Source organism: Eurosta solidaginis, chromosome 2 (genome assembly GCF_040869045.1).
Source record: "Eurosta solidaginis isolate ZX-2024a chromosome 2, ASM4086904v1, whole genome shotgun sequence".
Taxonomy (NCBI): Eukaryota; Metazoa; Arthropoda; class Insecta; order Diptera; family Tephritidae; genus Eurosta; species Eurosta solidaginis.
This window is the reverse complement of record NC_090320.1, coordinates 308,854,263-308,873,747: the sequence shown is the minus strand read 5'-3', so window position 1 is coordinate 308,873,747 and position 19,485 is coordinate 308,854,263. Positions and strand designations below refer to the sequence as shown.

The 19,485-nt window shown below is 42.3% G+C and overlaps 1 protein-coding gene and 1 pseudogene across 1 annotated transcript in view; one reads left to right on the top strand and one right to left on the bottom strand.

Annotated features, from left to right (window-relative positions):
* LOC137241449 (uncharacterized) overlaps positions 1-454 on the top strand; it is a 50,647-nt gene extending 50,193 nt beyond the window's left edge. The window contains exon 2 of the mRNA XM_067769066.1: positions 87-454. Coding sequence (XP_067625167.1) covers positions 87-103 — 17 coding nt within the window. The 3' untranslated portion in view covers positions 104-454. The remainder of the gene's footprint in view (positions 1-86) is intronic.
* LOC137241447 (thioredoxin-like protein 1) overlaps positions 1-17,370 on the bottom strand; it is a 105,947-nt pseudogene extending 88,577 nt beyond the window's left edge.
* Positions 17,371-19,485: the final 2,115 nt, after the last annotated feature.

Sequence of the window (19,485 nt, the reverse complement as noted above, 5' to 3'; positions counted from 1 at the left end):
CCTGCGACATCTACTACTTATTCGCAAAACCATCCGTAGGGAAAAATATAAATTAATTTTCCTTTGTTGTTTTTGTTTTGTTTCAGAGACAGTCACGCTGTGACTGAGAGGTCACACTCCCATATAACGTTGTTCCTCAAAAATCAAGGGATCGGCCAACATTAACACCCCTATTATGAACTCATAAGGGCTGATCACATTCAACACGGCGTCTACGACCACAACGACAATAAAGCAAAGCTTGACGACAACCGTAGCCAAGCATTGGCTTCTAGATTACTTTGAAAGCGGCAGCCACCAATATAAATTACAGCAAACAGTAGCGAAAAATTTTGAAAAAAATATGAATTATGTTTAAAAATGCCCAAAAGAATGATTATACCTTTTATTATCTGTTACTTATTTCTATTTTAGTTTTTATTGATAAAATAAAAAAGACACCACTCATTGTCGCTTCCCAAAAATAGAATTAGGTTCAATTTGGCTACAACGCCTTTCGTGATTGATTGTCGTGCTGCTCTGTCGTGCCGAAAATAACGACGCTCATAAGAACATGTGTAAAAATAATATGACAGATGTGGCGGCTACACCGCCGTCGTGAATGTAGTCAGCCCTATACGATACACAATAAACGCTTGCAATCTGTTATACCGTATACCGTATTTTGAAATAAATTCTACCCTTCTAGACAGCTGTCAGTCATTTGAGGCATCAATTGACAGATATGGCTGATGGAAATTTACATCAGGGCGTAAAGCAAAGTTTCAATCAGGTTGTTAGAAGCGACATGACGAACCTGATGTAAACATTCTGTATACGTGTATGCACACACATGCATACCATGGTTTTCATTGTAAACTTTACGAAGATTATAGATATTGCACAGTGTAGTGTATGATGATGCATCAATTGACAGATATGGCTGATGGAAATTTACATCAGGGCGTAAAGCAAAGTTTCTATCAGGTTGTTGGAAGCGACATGACGAACCTGATGTAAACATTCTGTATACGTGTATGCACACACATGCATACCATGGTTTTCATTGTAAACTTGATATTGCACAGTGTGGTGTATGATAAACGCGAGGCCGCCTCATTTCTGCTCTCGCGATCTTTCCTGTGGACATTATACCCAGAACAGGTCTGCAATGCAGATCTTGCTGTGAGTTTAGTTTCTCGAATCGCAGCAATGCGGATGTTGGGCCGCTTCATGAAGTCGACTATCTCGGTGATCTTCCCAGTTAATCCATTACAGTTTAACTTCAGAATTCTGAAGTGCATAGGGGGAGACGTCGTCACTCTGGGAGTAAGTTACGGGTGACTACGCCATGGTTGTGGAAGGCCAGAACGCGATTGCTGTTGAGGCCCTGGGACTAGACGTCCTTGGGTAGGCATTGGGATACCCTGTGTATTTGGGTATGCGGCCTGGCAACATGGCGCAATGAAACCCGTCGGGGGGTTGCCGTCGCGGAGACCAGAACATCTAGGAAAGTGGCACTGTCCATGGCAGGAGCTGCATTGGGCGGATGTCGCAAACATATATATTCCGTGCTGGCAAACGGTGCAAAGGGTGGTAGGGACTAAGAGTCTGTTTCTCTGACCTACACAATTGCTGCCGGAAAAGAGGGGGGGGGGGGTGGCGCCGTGGGGCGCAAGCAACAGCGGGTACTTGTTCTGGCTTGCTGAGCAGCGTGACTGCTGGAAGGAAGCGGGGGGGGGGGGGGGGCGCTGAGGCGCAGACTACGGGACGTCCTAGGACGTGAACAGCAGCGAGCCACAAAAGATTTATAAAAGTTACGTGGACGTCTGGTTGTGGGGTCTAGCCCAGAACAACCTGTCCGATGCAACCCTCCCTTACACGAGACACACTGACAAGAGTATGACCGTCCTAATGTATGTGTGTAATGTCGTCTGCGCTCTTAGCTTCTGTGTATCAGTGGGAGTACCAGTGTTGCCAGGAAAAAAAATCTCTTTGGGGTTGGAAAAAGCTAATTTCTTCAAGAAAATCCAAAACCCGTTGCAAAAAGAGCTAAAAGTATGTGTATATTTTTCAATGTAAGTTTTCACATTTATTTCAAATCAAACTTAAACAAAGTTATAAATAAAAAAGGTACAGTAAACTCACAAAAAATGGTTCAATAGAGGTACATAAATAATACTGTTTTTATAGTTCAATTTTTTTTTAGCAACAAAAATGAGTTTTATTTTTTAACTTTTGTTTTGCCACTTGGCGTTAAGGTATCGTGCGATATTTAAGTTTATGTTGGGACGAGATATATATGAAGGGCCTTAGACTTCAAAATCTATGATTTCGTCCTCAGAAGATGAATTATTATTATTGCTAGGTAGGTCGGTAGGTGTAATGGCTGCGGCCCTGGTCGCCCAAGTAGCTAATGAAAAGCCGTTTTGATGCCACACAACTCGTCTGAATTATTATTGCTACATTCATAAATATTTTTTGCGTTCATTAATTTTAAGAGCTCGCTGTTTATTTCAAAGTCATGACAGCATTTATTCAGCCGTTTAAGACCACTTCTTATTGTCAGAAGCGAATTCAACATAACTAAATTAATTTTGTTTTGTGTTTGCTTTCAATTAAACTCATGTTTGAAAACGTTCTTTCAACTTCAGCACTACATATTGGCAGCAAAACAAATGTAAGCACAAAATCGACAAGCTCTTGGAAAGGGTTTTCATTTAACGCGTTCTTAAGGTCTTTAACCTCAAACCAAAAACTTAAAGTTGAAGTCACATTTTTCCAATTTTGGAGATAGATATTCTTCCACTGCATTTCTAACCTAGTTATTTTATCAGTGCTATACATGTTTTTATACTCAGCTGAGCAGAGCTCACAGAGTATATTAACTTTGTTCGCATAACGGTAATCCGTAACGGCATAAACTAATCGAGATAGATATAGACTTCTATATATCAAAATGATCTGGGTGAAAAAAGAAATTCCTTTAGCCATGTCCGTACGTCCGTCCGTCTGTAAACACGATAATTTGAGTAAATTTTGAGGTATCTTGAGTATCTAGACTTGCCATGTTTTGACTCCGACGAATACTGCGAATTGCGAAAAACAGTGGCAGATAACAAGGACAAGTTGCCAGACTTATGCGTATCTGACGGATACGTATATAAAAGGACTCAGTTTGACCGGGGAGATGCTCTTCAAGCGGACCATGCCTGGAAGCTTTGGTTTCCGTCGGAACTACGGCAGGGGTCGGTAGAGTCAGCTCACAGCTCTCCTACAGCAGGTTTGGGGCGCCGTAAAGTTAGAAGAGTCAGCACGGCGCCCATGGCTTCGCGGAAGATACGCGAAGAGGGTGGGTAGACTCCACCTGACTAGACAGGCCTCCACCTTTTTTCTCTTTTTCTTTGCTTTCTCCCTCCTTTCTCTCTCTGTTCCCCTTACGTCTATTGTATCTCTTTCAGTTTTCCTCTTTTCCTTTTAGCACTTAGGCATGAACTCTACTTTTTTGTTGGTGTAGTTGTTGGTAAGGCTGGTGCGCAAAACCCTACCCCGTCCGACGAGCTAGCAGGGGCTCGCCACCATGCCACACGCCACCTCTTTCTTACCACTGAAAGTCAGCTACATCACATACTCAACTGATAACCAAAAATTTTAATCGATAAAGTGTGTCATGAGGTTGTGTACTTGCTTTCCAACTTGTGCAACAACATAGTGTTACCTTCTAAGAGTTTCGACCCTTTAGCTACAGATTATAATAAACTAGCAGACCCGGCAGACGTTGTTCTGCCCTAAATTTGGTCCATCTGCATACATCTTAATAAGCGTTTTCCGTCTAACTCTGCTCCCCCCTCTTATATTTCTCTTAATCCCTTTATTCACTCCTCCATTAGTTTTTTCGATTCATCTAATTCGTCTCACTCTATCTCTCTCCTAGTCTCCTTCTCCTTCCCTCTTTTCTCTTCTCTCAAGTTCTTCTCATTCTTCTTCATCCCTTATTGCCAGTCCCAGAGTGTGCCATGTATTTTGTTCCAGTCCTATTCCGAGTCCCAGTCCCACTCCGAGTCTCAGCCCCAGTCCTAGTCGTAATCCCAGTCCCAGTCCGTCTCTGGTCTAGTTGCAGGAAAAAAGGATCGTAAATACTAATACAGGCAAATTAATACACCAAATTTCAGGCAAATCGAATAGGAAGTAAATATGTATATAGGTATGTGTGTATTATTAATTCATGTCTTTATTTCGCATGCTTATTTATCAGTTTTGCCAGGTTGATGGGACTAAATCGAATATGACAATGGAAATTTCTTTAAAGCTCTCAGCAACAGCTTTCATTTGATGTCCATATTACACACAAATTGTGGGGGTATCCGGGTCCACGTTTTGGCCTATATCTCAAGACCCTAGTCACCAATAGGTATGAAAACTACCCTGTACTAAAGCACTCATCAACAGTTTTCATCTGATATCCATATTGTATAAACACTCTTATATTTCTCTTAATCCCTTTATTCACTCCTCCATTAGTTTTTTCGATTCATCTAATTCGTCTCACTCTATCTCTCTCCCAGTCTCCTTCTCCTTCCCTCTTTTCTCTTCTCTCAAGTTCTTCTCATTCTTCTTCATCCCTTATTGCCAGTCCCAGAGTGTGCCATGTATTTTGTTCCAGTCCTATTCCGAGTCCCAGTCCCACTCCGAGTCTCAGCCCCAGTCCTAGTCGTAATCCCAGTCCCAGTCCGTCTCTGGTCTAGTTGCAGGAAAAAAGGATCGTAAATACTAATACAGGCAAATTAATACACCAAATTTCAGGCAAATCGAATAGGAAGTAAATATGTATATAGGTATGTGTGTATTATTAATTCATGTCTTTATTTCGCATTCTTATTTATCAGTTTTGCCAGGTTGATGGGACTAAATCGAATATGACAATGGAAATTTCTTTAAAGCTCTCAGCAACAGCTTTCATTTGATGTCCATATTACACACAAATTGTGGGGGTATCCGGGTCCACGTTTTGGCCTATATCTCAAGACCCTAGTCACCAATAGGTATGAAAACTACCCTGTACTAAAGCACTCATCAACAGTTTTCATCTGATATCCATATTGTATAAACACATTGTAGGGGTGCCCGGGTCCACGTTTTGGCCTATATCTCGAGACCCTAGTTACCAATAGGTACGAAAATTACCCTGTACTAAAGCACTCGTCAACAGCTTTCATTTGATATCCATATTGTATAAACACATTCTAGGGGTGCCCGGGTCCACGTTTTGGCCTATATATCGAGACCCTAGTCATCAATACGTACGAAAAATACCCAGTATCAAAGTACTCATAAACAGCTTCCATTTGGTACCCATATTGTACAAACACATCCCAGGAGTACCCAGGGCCACGTTTTGATCTTAAGACCCTAGCCAGAACGGGATGAAAAGTATCCTATGTCCGTTCCCTGGTTCTAAGCTACCTCTCCACCAATCTTCAGCCAAATCGCTTCATCCGTTATTGAGTTATGCGTAGTGTTCAAATTTCAAATGTCAAATTTTAACAAAAAATTTAATATATTTACAATATAAAAGTAAATTATGTCAACATTCGACTCCAGTAATGATGTGGTGCAACAAAATACAATGGTAAAAGACAACTTCAAAATGGGCGTAACTCCGCCCTTTTTCATTTAATTCGTCTAGAATACTTTTAATGCCATAAGTCGAACAAAAATCTACCAATCCTTGTGAAATTTGGTAGGGACATAGATTCTATGACCATAACTGTTTTCTGTAAAAATGGGCGAAATCGGTTGAAGCCACACCCAGTTTTTATACACAGTCGACCGTCTCTCCTTCCGCTCGGCCGTTAACATGATAACTTGCGGAAAAAACGATATATCTTAACTAAACTTAGTTCACGTACTTATCTGAAGCCACTTTATCTTGGTATAAAATATGGCCAAAATCCGACTATGACCACGCCGACTTTTCCGATATCGAAAATTACGAAAAATGAGAAAAAATGCCATAATTCTGTACCAAATATGAAAAAAGAGATGAAACATGGTAATTGGATTGGTTTATTGACGCAAAATATAACTTTAGAAAAAACTTTGTAAAATGGGTGTGACACCTACCATATTAAGTAGAAGAAAATGAAAAAGTTCTGCAGGGCGAAATCAAAAGCCCTTGGAATCTTGGCAGGAATACTGTTCGCGGTATGACATATATAAATAAATTAGCGGTACCCGACAGAAGATGTTCTGGGTCACCCTGGTCCACATTTTGGTCGATATCTCGAAAACGCCTTCACATATACAACTAAGGGTTACTCCCTTTTAAAACCCTCATTAATACTTTTAATTTGATACCCATATCGTACAAACACATTCTAGAGTCACCTCTGGTCCACCCTTATTGCGATATCTCGAAAAGGCGTCCACTTATAGAACTAAGGCCCACTACGTTTTAAATAATCATTAACACCTTTCATTTGATACACATGTCATACAAACACATTCCAGGGTTACCCTAGGTTCATTTTACTAAATGGTGACTTTCCCTTATTTTGTCTCCAAAGCTCTCAGCTGAGTATGTAATGTTCGGTTACACCCGAACTTAGCCTTCCTTACTTGTTTTTTTTTTTTTTTCTTTTGTGAAATATGAAAAAAATTAAGGTTTCACATTTCTCAATGTGTTTTCAACTGAAAAGAAATCTATTTCGCTAAGCGTTTCTATATTTTGCGGGAAGCGTTGCATTTCAATAAATTCGTCTACACATTTATCTTTCTTTTTAATTCGTATATATTCTTCAAACGTATAATGAAAATAAGGTACGGGAGACAAAAAAAATATATATATAAAAGAAAGTCGTGTTAGTTACACTATGCATAACTCAATAACGGATGAAGCGATTTGGCTGAAAATTGGTGGAGAGGTAGCTTAGAACCAGGGAACGGACATAGGATACTTTTCATCCCGTTCTGGCTAGGGTCTTGAGATCAAAACGTGGACCTGTGTACTCCTGGCATGTGTTTGTACAATATTGGTACCAAATGGAAGCTGGTTATGAGTACTTTGATACTGGGTATTTTTCGTACGTATTGATGACTAGGGTCTCGAGATATAGGCCAAAACGTGGACCCGGGCACCTCTAGAATGTGTTTATACAATATGGATATCAAATGAAAGCTGTTGACGAGTGCTTTAGTACAGGGTAGTTTTCATACCTATTGGTGACTAGGGTCTCGAGATATAGGCCAAAACGTGGACCCGGATACCCCCACAATGTGTGTGTAATATGGATATCAAATGAAAGCTGTTGCTGAGAGCTTTAAAGTAATTTCCATTGTCATGTTCGATTTAGTCGCATCAACCTGGCAAAACTGATAAACAAGCATGCGAAGCCGAAATAAAGACATGTGTTTAGGCAGGATGCCTAACTTTTTCCGCATCTGTCTGCGATCCCCCCAATGCAACCCTGCGAATCGATACTCGAATTAATTTGTAACCACCCACACCATCACCGCCACCTGCATGTGCATGCATGTACATATACGTGTATGTGTGTTTTTTGTCAGCACTCATGCATATGCATGTCGGGGTTGATGTGTGGGTGCCTTTCCCCTCCAAAACGGAGGATTTTGCGGGTCAACGGTTGTAGCTTGCTATACAATAAAACAGATTATTATAACAAGAAATTCTCGTCTTCATTGAGATCGACCCGGCGCGCCCACCTACCTCCAGGATTAGACGCACCCCGGCCGAACATTTGGTCCATCTTCACCAGGAATTTGGAATACAGTACCTATATACAGTCCACATCACAAGATACCATAGCTGACCGCACACACTTCAGAATTCCTAACATAAAAAGTTAGCCGGAGAATTTTTGCGACAACCACAAAAAGTCTATTATTTCATACCAGCGTGCAAAAACACTGAGAGATCAAGCCATCTTGCCACATTAGCGACAGTATAAGAATCACCAAAAAAGTTCAAAGTAAGTGCAATATTTCTTGCCACATTTTTTTTTGGTTAAAAAATAATAAATAAGAAAGTGCGAAAAATCGATTTAAAGTGCCATACGTGATTATAATTAACCGCGAAAAGTGTGAAAAACTGTGTAGTGCCAAAAAGGAAAATAAGTGCAAACGCGTTGCATTAACGTCGTTTAAGATTCCTTGTGACTATCTGGCCTGTCCCCCCACCAGCGGTAAGGCTCTCCGGACACAGCACAAGGAAGAGGTACACATAACCTCACTTTCACAAAAAATTTCACGCCATTCGATTTAAATTTTCTTTTTGCATCACATTATTTTCACTAATTTCTCTAATTAATCTTGTTACACAGTTTTGTTCCTTGTTGCATAAGATTTATTTCACGGTTTCACACTTTTCGTCGAGTTTATCTCAACGCGCGTACTTATTTCATAATAAAATTGAAGGTTGAAGTGGCGAGTGGCCCCTCCTTTACTTTACACAGTACACATCGGTGTTGCTACCCCCTGCTCTATGTTTTAAGGCACACATAATCTGCAAAGTCAGACAAAAACAAACAAATTAAAAGTAGTAACTAAAATAGATAAATAGTTGTTGGTTGGGTGATTCGCTCAGGTTTTTCAAGTTTTATATCCCTTGGTTAATTCGCTCTCCACTTTTCAACCATGAACATGGACTCCTACATTAGATTGGCCGATCGAATAATCGAATTCGAGGCCGATTTTAATGATATCAATGCGGCTCTGCACACTGTACACACTCTTGCAATACAGCAAAAAGAGTTGCAAGCCAAGTGGGAAAAAGCAGAGAACGCCCTAGAGGAGTTGCTTGGCTCTGACACGCTCGACGCAAAGAAAATTGCAGCGGATCAAGCATAAAGCGGCATATGCCGTATTCCTGAGATGCATGTCGAACATGGCTGAAATTCAAACTAAATTGAAGGAGGAAAAAGATAGGGCAGTCAAACCTGAGGGAGAACGCGTGCGCGAACACAGTATCTGCCTGCCAGCTTGCGATACTGAGGTATTCAAGGGCGACTACCTATCTTGGCCAACGTTTCGTGACCTGTTCACGGCCATCTACAAAAACAACAGTCGCTTAAGCCCGGTAGAAAAGTTGTTCCACCTTAACCAAAAAACCCAAGGTGAGGCAAAAGACATCGTCAAGAAATGTCCCTTGACAAATGAAGGCTTCGAAACAGCCTAGAAAAACCTGTGAGAGATACGAGAATAAGCGGATTCTCGTAAACTCACAACTACAAATTTTGTTTAATCTAAAAAAGATAGATAGCGAGTGCGGCAGCTCAATCAAAACCTTACAGCGCGACATAAATAATTGTTTAGCATCCTTAAAAACACAACAGATTGACGTTTCAAATTGGGATGCGATTATTACTTATTTATGTTCGACAAAATTACCTGAGAATACGTTGGCTCTATGGGAGCAGAGCATTGACCACAAGACGGACAAATCCAAGTGGGAGGATATGGACAAATTCTTGTCAAATCGTTTTCAGACACTTGAAACCGTGTCTGGTTTTACAGGGAATGCCACTTCTAAAATGCAAAAGTCAAACACGTCGCGCCAGTCACCCAAACGACTTGGTGCTTTCGAACCAAAGTAACCAAGCAAACAACAAAATCAATGTGTAAAATGTGCAAATCTACGGAGCACAGATTACGCAACTGCTCACGTTTTTGCGATTTAAACCCGGCAGAAAGGATTAAATTCGTCAAATCCACAAATGGCTGCCTGAATTGCTTATCCCCAGGACACACAGTGACGAGGTGCACCAGTTCATACAACTGTTCCAAATGCCACTCTCGTCACCACACGCTCCTGCATGCGGATAATGCCCCATCAACTTCGGCACAGGCAAGGAAAAGACAGGAATCGGGACAACCACCTTACTCTGCGAATCAGAATGTCAAATCCTGCCATGCCAATTCCAGCACAGGCGTGCTATTAGGAGCTGCTCGCGTACACATTCACCATAATGGTACCGACTTCTCCGCGCGGGAATTAATTGATTCTGGGTCTGAATGTTCCTTTATAACTGAAAGACTGAAACGCAGAATCAATTTGCCAGCGAGGAAAATGCATGCCGATGTTTCAGGCATCACAAATGAGGTGTCAGCTCAGGTGAAAGAAGCATCCAACATCGAATTACGTTCACCAGTGGATCCCTGCTTCCGCCTGACTACACCCGTACTAGTTTTAGCGAAACTCACTTGGGATCTTCCATCCTGCCATATCAACGCAATGACTATGCAGGCATTCCCAGACTTGGTTTTGGCAGACAAGAGGTTCTACGTCAACGAAGACGTAGACCTCATACTTGGCGGAGACATATATCCCCAAATTATAATGAACGGTATAAAAAAGAATGTGCTAAACACACTCTTAGCCCAAGAGACAGTGTTCGGTTGGATACTAACCGGTCGTATCGAATCACCGAATCCAACGAAGAGCATTATGTCTTTCTACAACGAGGTTGCGTTAGACAACCAACTCAAAGCTTTCTGGGAGGTAGAAAATGTACCCAAAAATAAAATATTGAATGAAGAGGAAAGGTACTGCGAACAATTATTTAAGGAAACAACGAAACGGAATGAAGATGGAAGATACACCGTATCATTACCATTCAGGCAGGATTACCCTAATAATAATAATTTAGGACCGTCCCTGAAACGCGCATGCTCTCAATTCTTCCGGAATGAGGGGCGGCTAATAAAAAACCCAGATTTAGGTAAAGAATATGTTCGAGTGTTGTCAGAATATGAAACGCTCGGACATATGGAAAAATTGTAAAGAAATATCCCATCCGACGATTCGGATCATTACTTCCTGCCCCACCACGCCGTTATTAAAGCGGAAAGTACCACTACAAAGGTACGCGTAGTATTTAATGCCTCGAGCCCTACGGCAAACGGTAATAGCTTAAATGATATTCTCCTCCCAGGCCCAGTTCTACAAGCCGATTTACCCATACTAATCCTACGATGGAGACTATACCGTTTTGTCTTTAATAGCGACATCGAAAAGATGTATCGTCAAATTTGGGTGAACGAAAATCACACCAAATTTCAACGCATTGTATATCGCACTTCCCCGAATGACCCTATTAGTCTCTACGAATTAAAGACGGTTACCTTCGGAGTGAATTGCGCGCCATATCTCGCGATACGAACACTCCTACAACTAGCAGACGACTCGCAAGTTCACACCCTACAGCGGCTAGCATACTGCGAGAATACATGTATGTATGTAGATGACGTGTTAGCGGGTGGACATACGATCACATCGACCATTAAAGCCAGAGATGAAATTCGTCAAGTCCTACACTCCGCGGGCTTTCCACTTCGCAAATGGACATCCAATTCAGAGGACATTCTAAGGGACATCCCCAAAGCAGACCTCCTCAGTGAAAACTTCCTGGCCTTCGAAGATACCAGTTCAGTTAAAGCATTAGAAATTCGATGGAATGCCCTCTCCGATTTATTTTATTTTAAAGCAGGGACGCTGGACAACCCGGAAAACCTTACAAAGAGGGCGATACTATCAGCAATCGCCAAACTTTTCGATCCATTAGGGTGGCTGGCACCAATGGTCATTGTGGCAAAAATACTCATGCAGAGTATTTGGTTGGAAGGCACCGCTTGGGACGAACCAGTATCTACCAGTACGCTGGAACGATGGAAAACCTTCACCGACCAATACCATGAAATCGATAAAATCAGGATACCTAGATGGGTAAACTTTTCTCCAGGAACCGACATCGAGATCCATGGATTTTGTGACGCGTCCGAGAAGGCTTATGCAGCAGTCATTTACATGCGCGTCAAAACGGATGATAATGTCTGCACAAACCTACTTCTAGCCAAAACCCGAGTAGCCCCAGTGAAAACTCTTTCTCTTCCACGACTGGAACTTTGCGGAGCCGTGCTGTTAGCGGAAATCACCGAATCAATTTTCAGGAACCTCAAGTTGGGACCCGTGAAAATGCACCTTTTGACGGATTCAACGATCGTTCTCGCATGGATAAGGAAACCGCCTTGTTCCTGGTCAACCTTCGTCGCACATCGGATCACCAAGATCATCGACATGGTCGGAAATAAGGACTGGTTGCACGTAAAGTCCGAATCAAACCCAGCAGATTTAGGTAGCATAGGATTACCTGCGTCTGAATTGGTCAACAATCCGTTGTGGTGGCAGGGACCTTCTTGGCTGCAAGAAGACACTTCCCAATGGCCAGCACAAGAAAGTGACTACATCACCTCCGTAGAGGAAAAGAGGGCGAAGACCTGCGCAACAACAACAGTAAATACTACCGATGTTCTCCAACGCTCTTCAGACCTATCTAGGGCTTTACGGGTGCTCTCATACGTTATGAGGTTCTACCGAAGAACTCACCCCAAAACAAAAAAATCATTTCAGGTCGAGTCACCTTTAATCTCTCCTGATGAGATCAAATCAGTAACCCAACTCTTAATTAAAATCTATCAGAAACAACATTATAGTTCCGAATATAATGATCTAAAGGCCGGAAAACCAATTCCAGGGAAAAGTGCAATACTCTTACTTAATCCCTATCTAGACCAACATGGCATCATTCGGGTAGGAGGGCGACTCGGGGCGTCAAAGGACTTAGCTTTTAATGAACGCCACCCAATCCTCCTCCCATACAACTGCCGGTTATCCCGTCTGGCAGTCCTAATGTTTCATCGACAAAGTATGCATGGGGAAAACCAACTCATGTTACGTCTGATACGCACCCAATATTGGATACCTAACATCAAAACCCTGATTAGGGCAACCATTCATATTTGCAAAGTTTGTACTATACACCGAAAGCGTGCTCAGACCCAACTTATGGGTATTCTCCCTTGCGAACGCACGACCTTCAGCCGTGCATTCACGAATACTGGAGTCGACTTCGCCGGACCCTTCGACATTAAAAGTTACCGCGGCAGAGGGTGTCGACTATCCAAAGGCTATGTCTGCCTTTTCGTATGTTATTCTACACGAGCGATTCATCTGGAGGCCACTACTGACCTCAGCACCCCATCATTTCTTGCAGCTTTTGCCCGTTTTATATCTAGACGCAGATGTCCCAAAAACATCTACTCCGACAACGGGACAAACTTGTCGGAGCTTCACGATCCCTACGATCGGAATTCAAAACTTTCATTTCACAAGCCCGAGACAATGCTGTCTCGAAGTACAGCCACCAATCACTCACTTGGCATTTCATCCCTGCGGGCGCTCCCCATATGGGAGGGCTGTGGGAGGCGGGAGTGAAAAGCTTCAAAAGCCATTTCAAAAAGATAGCCTCACCACACAAATTCACCCTCTTGTGCCGCATCGAGGCATGCCTGAACTCGCGGCCGCTCAGCCCGGCGTCCAATGACCCGACGGACCTAGAGCCGCTCACCCCAGGACATTTCCTCACTGGCAGTCATCTACTGGCTCCGCCAGAGCCGGATGCGAGTAAGAGCCCGGCCTCGATGATCAATCGGTGGCAGAAACTCAAAGCCCTCCATCACACTTTCTGCAAGCGATGGAAAAGCGAATATCTCACCGAGATCCAGAAACGATACAAGTGGAAACATCCACAACCTAATCTAAAACCCGGAGACCTAGTTGTTATCAAAGAGGACAACCTCCAACCCAACGAGTGGAGACTGGGGAGAATCGTCAACACACACCTAGGTTCTGATAACCGTGTGCGTGTTGTTGACGTTCATACAACCAAGGGACAAATAACGAGACCAATTACGAAATTGGTACTCCTTCCGTCCCACGACAAGGAGGCTTAAGTGTAAGGGGCCAAATTCCGCCTTACAAAACCCCAAAAACCAAACTTCTATTTCCCCCGACTACCTAAAATCAGAGGCCCACGGTTGGTGAAAGCATAGAAAGCATATTAAGGAACCCGCGTCTTCGTGTCTCTCTATCCCTAAGCCTGCGTTTCTCCCGAGCCATATATTATAATCAACCCCCGGTCTCGTGATGGTGCGAGTCTACCGGAGGGGAATCCAAAAACGTACTACGCGATGGCAATGGGGAAAGGGAGCGCGGGACATAAAGACGCGTTCAACCACGCGCCGTGATGCCCCGCTATCCCTAAGCTTGTGTCTCTCCCGAGGCCCGAATTATAATCAACCCCCCGGTCTCGTGATGGTGCGAGTCTACCGGAGGGCGATCCTACATCTTCTCCTTTTTTGTTCTCTACCCGCGGTCTCGTGTCGAGTCTACCGGAGGGAATCCTACACCTGACTACTGGTGGGCAATGGGGAAAGGGAGCGAGACGCACGAAGACGCGGGAGAGCTTACCAAAAGCTCGCAAACCAAAAAACATTTTTTTCTAAGTTTTTTTTTAACAATATTAACCGGGAGCCCCCTGAACAGAAAATCCCACACTTCACTCGCTCACCCAGAGCGAGGACAACAGAAAATTCCACAATTCACTCGCTCACCCGGAGCGAGGACAACAGAAAAACCCAACTCACTCGTTCTCCCAGAACGAGGACACCAGAAAAGCCTACCGCAGAAGGGCGAACCGATCTGCCACCGAATCTGAGGGCTGTCGGCCTTTTGTATATTTTAAATTTCCAAAAGTCAACCCCACATTCACTCGCGCCGAGCGAGGACACCCTAACTTACTCACTCCGTATGTTCGGAACCTACGTCTCCATTTAAGAATTTGTGGAATCGTTTTATATTTGGAATACCATGCGTATGCGTACTTATTTGTAATATTCGTATCTCGCGAGGTAATACCAGGCCAACGTGTTCCAAATATTCTAAGCATTTCAGAGTTCTACATTCAGAAGAGAATCTAATAAAGGAATAATGTTGAATACATTAACCTATCGCCTGCAAACAGATGGAACACATTCCGGGATGTAGGTTTCAATAATCATACTAAAGGTGGCTGTAGAGTTTCCCGCGACTGTTGCATTGGAACTTGTAGGACAAATTTGTATGGAAATACGAGTTGTCAGTTTACCGATGAGGAGTTAAGTACGAAAGTTAAGATAATCTTGCTATCTGTGAAAGAATACTTTAAGTTGTTGACGTCAGCATTTTTGAAGACAACTGTTGTCAACTTAACGATGCGAACGACGTCGAAACTCAGTAAAAGCACAATCGGTTTTGCAAGCAAAAATCGTTGGGTCAAATCCCGCATAGTTAAAAGCTAATGAATTCCCATCCCGTTGCCCCATATTTCAAGTTATTCGAATACAACTCACCTAATTACACTATTTACCATCGAATGCGGGCGAATTTAAAACGGCGCGCATACGATCAGCCAACGAGCCGTCTGGGTTGGAAGTGACCTTGATTGCAGGTTGCGCTTATAGGTGTCGTCACGTTGAAATGGTAGAAAAGCTGGGTACATTAAAACCTCTTCTAACAGATTCCAGTGCGTTTTGTAACATTCCCTTGGCTCTGTAAAGAGTAAAGTTTAAAATAAGATAGACGCGATAGGTAAATTAGACTAAGACTAAAGACTCACTTGTTTCATCCATTCCTCACCATCTGGCAAATGCGAGCGTTTATCGGCAAGGATTGCAAACGAACCTAAGCAAGCGTGTGCTTGTTGTGTACCCGCTTCGATTATTGTTGTTGCCTTTGTAGTTTTGGCATTTTGTTTATTGTCTTCTTTTAAAGACACTCGCAAGTGCATTTGTTTACGGGTCATCCCTTCTCAGTTGGACCAGGGACGGGAAATTACACAGTTCTAGCTGAATGAAAGTGGCCCTTCTTGTTCTTATTCATTTACTTCCCTAGTGGTCTTAGTGCTTGGAACCGATTTTTGTGGGAATGTCTAAAAAGGAAAAGAATTTTTACTATTCGCAGTGTTCAAAGTCATGAGTTGAATATCTCGACTTTGAAGTCTTTATTTTGCCATTTTCGGTTCATTAATAACTTTTGAAACAAGGTAAAGTGATTTAGAAATCGAACGTTGTGTTAATTAATTTTTTTAACAAAGCTCATTCAATGTACTTGTGATATCCATCTTTGGTCAATTAGAGTATAAACGACATGCCTATACCGCTAGTATGGAACGGAAAGCGTACACTTCCCTTTGGGGTTTTCAAATTTGTTTTCTGGCATCGTAAAACCATACTCCCCTACAAACCAATTAATAAGCAACTTTCAAAATTCCATAAATGTTTTTAACTCCATTAAGATATTAAACATACCTGTTACAACCTTTCCGTAGTATACTTTCGATATACGCAACACGCTTGAAATCAGTCATTTTTATCGTCATAATTGGTGAACCAATTAAACCAAAGGAATCAGTTTGTGTTACCTCTCCACCTGACTGATTATTACGCACATAAAGTTGTATAGTCTGTACATTTTGGAATTTGACGTAACGAAAATCAACCGGTTGTTCATTATCAAGGTCCTTCGGTTCCAGTGTCAAATCTTGCACGCTAGTCATAGACTCAGCCATATCAAAATCAATGGTACGTGCTTGGTTTATAACTAACTTAACTTCTTCAGGCACTAAATGTGGCGGTGCCTTAAACCTTAATGAAAAGATTTTTACAAGTTGATTGAATGGCACAGACAAAATTAATGGCTCATCACAGGCAGATTGCAGATAGCCACCCCCGATGCAAGACAATGATTCATGCAATGACCATCAGCTTCAGTTAGGCATTCGCATTCTGGTTTGGATATAAATGTATTCAGTCCCATCAGTTCTTGACCGTAATCTTCAGCAGCTTCGTCTCTACCACTGCCTGAACCGATGTGCTCCTGTAACTTACTTTCCAACACCATTATATCTGCACCTTGAATGCGATCGGTTTTGTCCGATTGCGATAGAATATGAACGTTTGCCTTGCTGAAACACCTCGACTGGCTGCTATGTCCTGGCATGCATCAACGTCCACTTTAAGAAAGATAGCTTTTGGATATTTCGTTGGAAGCATTTCGAAATGTGGGGCTATCCGCTGACATGGACCACCCCAACTCGCCATAAAATCTACAACAAGACGTATTCCAGCTGCACTAAGCTCTACTTGAAAATGAGCATCATCGTTTATTACACGAACACCCATTAATCTATGATCATGTTCGCCGGCTGCTTTTGCAGTACAACGAAATTGATTCGTTTGTCGTCCAAAAGAAATTATTTTGGGCAAATGCTCAACGAGTTGGACTAATGTTGGTCTACAAGATGGGCATAATATTAACAACTCGCATAATATGAGTCCGAGATCTAAAACAAGTTTGATATAGAAACCACTCCCTTCTTTTGAAGATAAATACTTCAGGAATGCGCATTCAGCTGCATACGTGCAACTGTTGGCAAGCGCGCTAAGGAATTGCCTTTGGTATGTCATGTATATTAAGACAACCGCGCAGCCATTGATATGGTGTGCAATAGCTCTTCGTGCACTTGGATGAAAGTTGCCGAAAAAAAAAAAATGTCGGATTTTTTCACCTAGTTGCATGTGGTTCAGTAACTTATATATCTCCGTAGAATCACTGGATGGAAAAAGGGCAAGCGTATCTCCTGGTTGATAAGAATCTGTTGCATATTCCATAGCCATTGTTAATTCCCTATACGTTTTGGATTGCTGTCATTTGCGTTGGTAAGCAATCAAGCAGCCTTAATGGGAACTTCTGTAGGAGAATTTCCACATCTCTAAATGGCCAAACAAGATTTGAGCATCGAAGCTGTGCATGTTTGGCCAATCGCCTACATCTATCCTACCATCCACCGTCACTAAAATAAACTGCATTGGCTCCATTTGACACTGAAAAAAAAAAAAAGGAAAAGAACCATTAGGACAAATACTCAAATGCCTTATAAGTATCTCATACTTACGTTGTTCCACGGTGGTTGTTGCTTAAATATTGACAACGAAGTAGAAGGCATGTACTCACCACAACCTTCCAGTAACGGGTCCTTAAAGTCCCGGTTACGCGGCCATACCTTTTGCGTGTATAATCCATAAACACCATAATTTTCCACGAGATGGCAACCCACGGCACAACACCGGCAGGTTTCATTAGTGCTGTCATATTAAAAAAGAAAAAAAGCGATTACCGATAACTACACCAAAGCAGTACCGAAAAACGCAAAACATCACAATCGGGACTGACGTGTTTTTCTATTCCGTACTCATGTGGGCATTTAATGCAGCACCAACCAGTCATACACAACAAAGGAATTCAAAAAAAAAAGGAAAACAAAATAAAAACAAACCTCTCCTTGCACAAAAAAATTAACATTTTTTTTACAAAGAAATTTTTTTCTTCTGGCTGGGGGCAGGACTTGTTGTTTTTCAACAACATACATCACAAACAGTCCTTAAAAGGGCTCGGTACAAAACCAACCCGAGTCCCGAAATTAAATAATCCCGACACGACAAAGTCCCGAAATTGGAAAAAAGTCAACTTTTTCTACTGGCCTAGTGTGCTACTGCCCCAGTGACCTAGTTTTTTTTCAAGGGCAAGCAAATATATATATGTATATATATACTCGCACACCACAAATTCACCATACCAGCTGTCAGCTAACCAATAAATACACGACAGGGTTGCATGCTATCTCAAAATGGTACGTGCAGATAGAACGCGTCGTTGAGAACGCATCGCCAATCTGCATGCAAGCACCGGCAGTTGGTACACTTTCGAATTTAATTACGATTTGCGCTATTCGTCATGAGTTGTTGCACAAAATTAAATCCATACCTTCGTCAGCCTCTACGCTTCGTTTTAAGCTCGGTTTATTCATCTATTTTAACGTACGTTTGTTAATAAAACCACACGCGTATCACGAAAACAAGTAATTTTGCGCGGGTGGCTTGAAATCACGCCCGTTCCAACCTCCCACACACCGCAATCTTGCTGGTTTTGTTGAAATGCATAAGCTGCTCGAAATCACAGCACTAACTACCTTGCAAAAACGCTCTCGTCATTCCACGTCATTTGACTAGTCATTTTACGGTGATAGGTTATATTCGTAGTCACATTTGCATGAGCGGGGGTAAGTTTTGTGACCAAGTGTTTTGTAGGGTAATAATATAATACACAACTGACGAAATACATGCGCTGCAGAGAAAACACGCATCACCCAACCAACCTCACGTCCACTCGCCCTGGCACATCCATAAAATGCCACAGTCGACTTGAGAGCGATACGACACGTTAGACGCTGGAACGGAGACCTCGGCCTCTTCGTCCAGCCCAGAAAAAACCTGAACAAAAAAATTTGAGTCTGGAACGGAGACCTCTGCCTCTTCGTCAAAAAAAAAAAAAAAATCGCAAATCTGGAACGGAGACCTCGGCCTCTCCATCCGGAACAAAAAAACAAAGAATAACAAAAAATGGTGCCATTCTGGAACGGAGACCTCGGCCTCTTCGTCCAGCTTTACTGGCCATCGACTATACATATATTACGTTCTGAATTCCTATATTTAAGAATCATGTATAATTCAATGGCAAGAAATATTCACTTATCTCTGTTCATAACCGTTACCGTT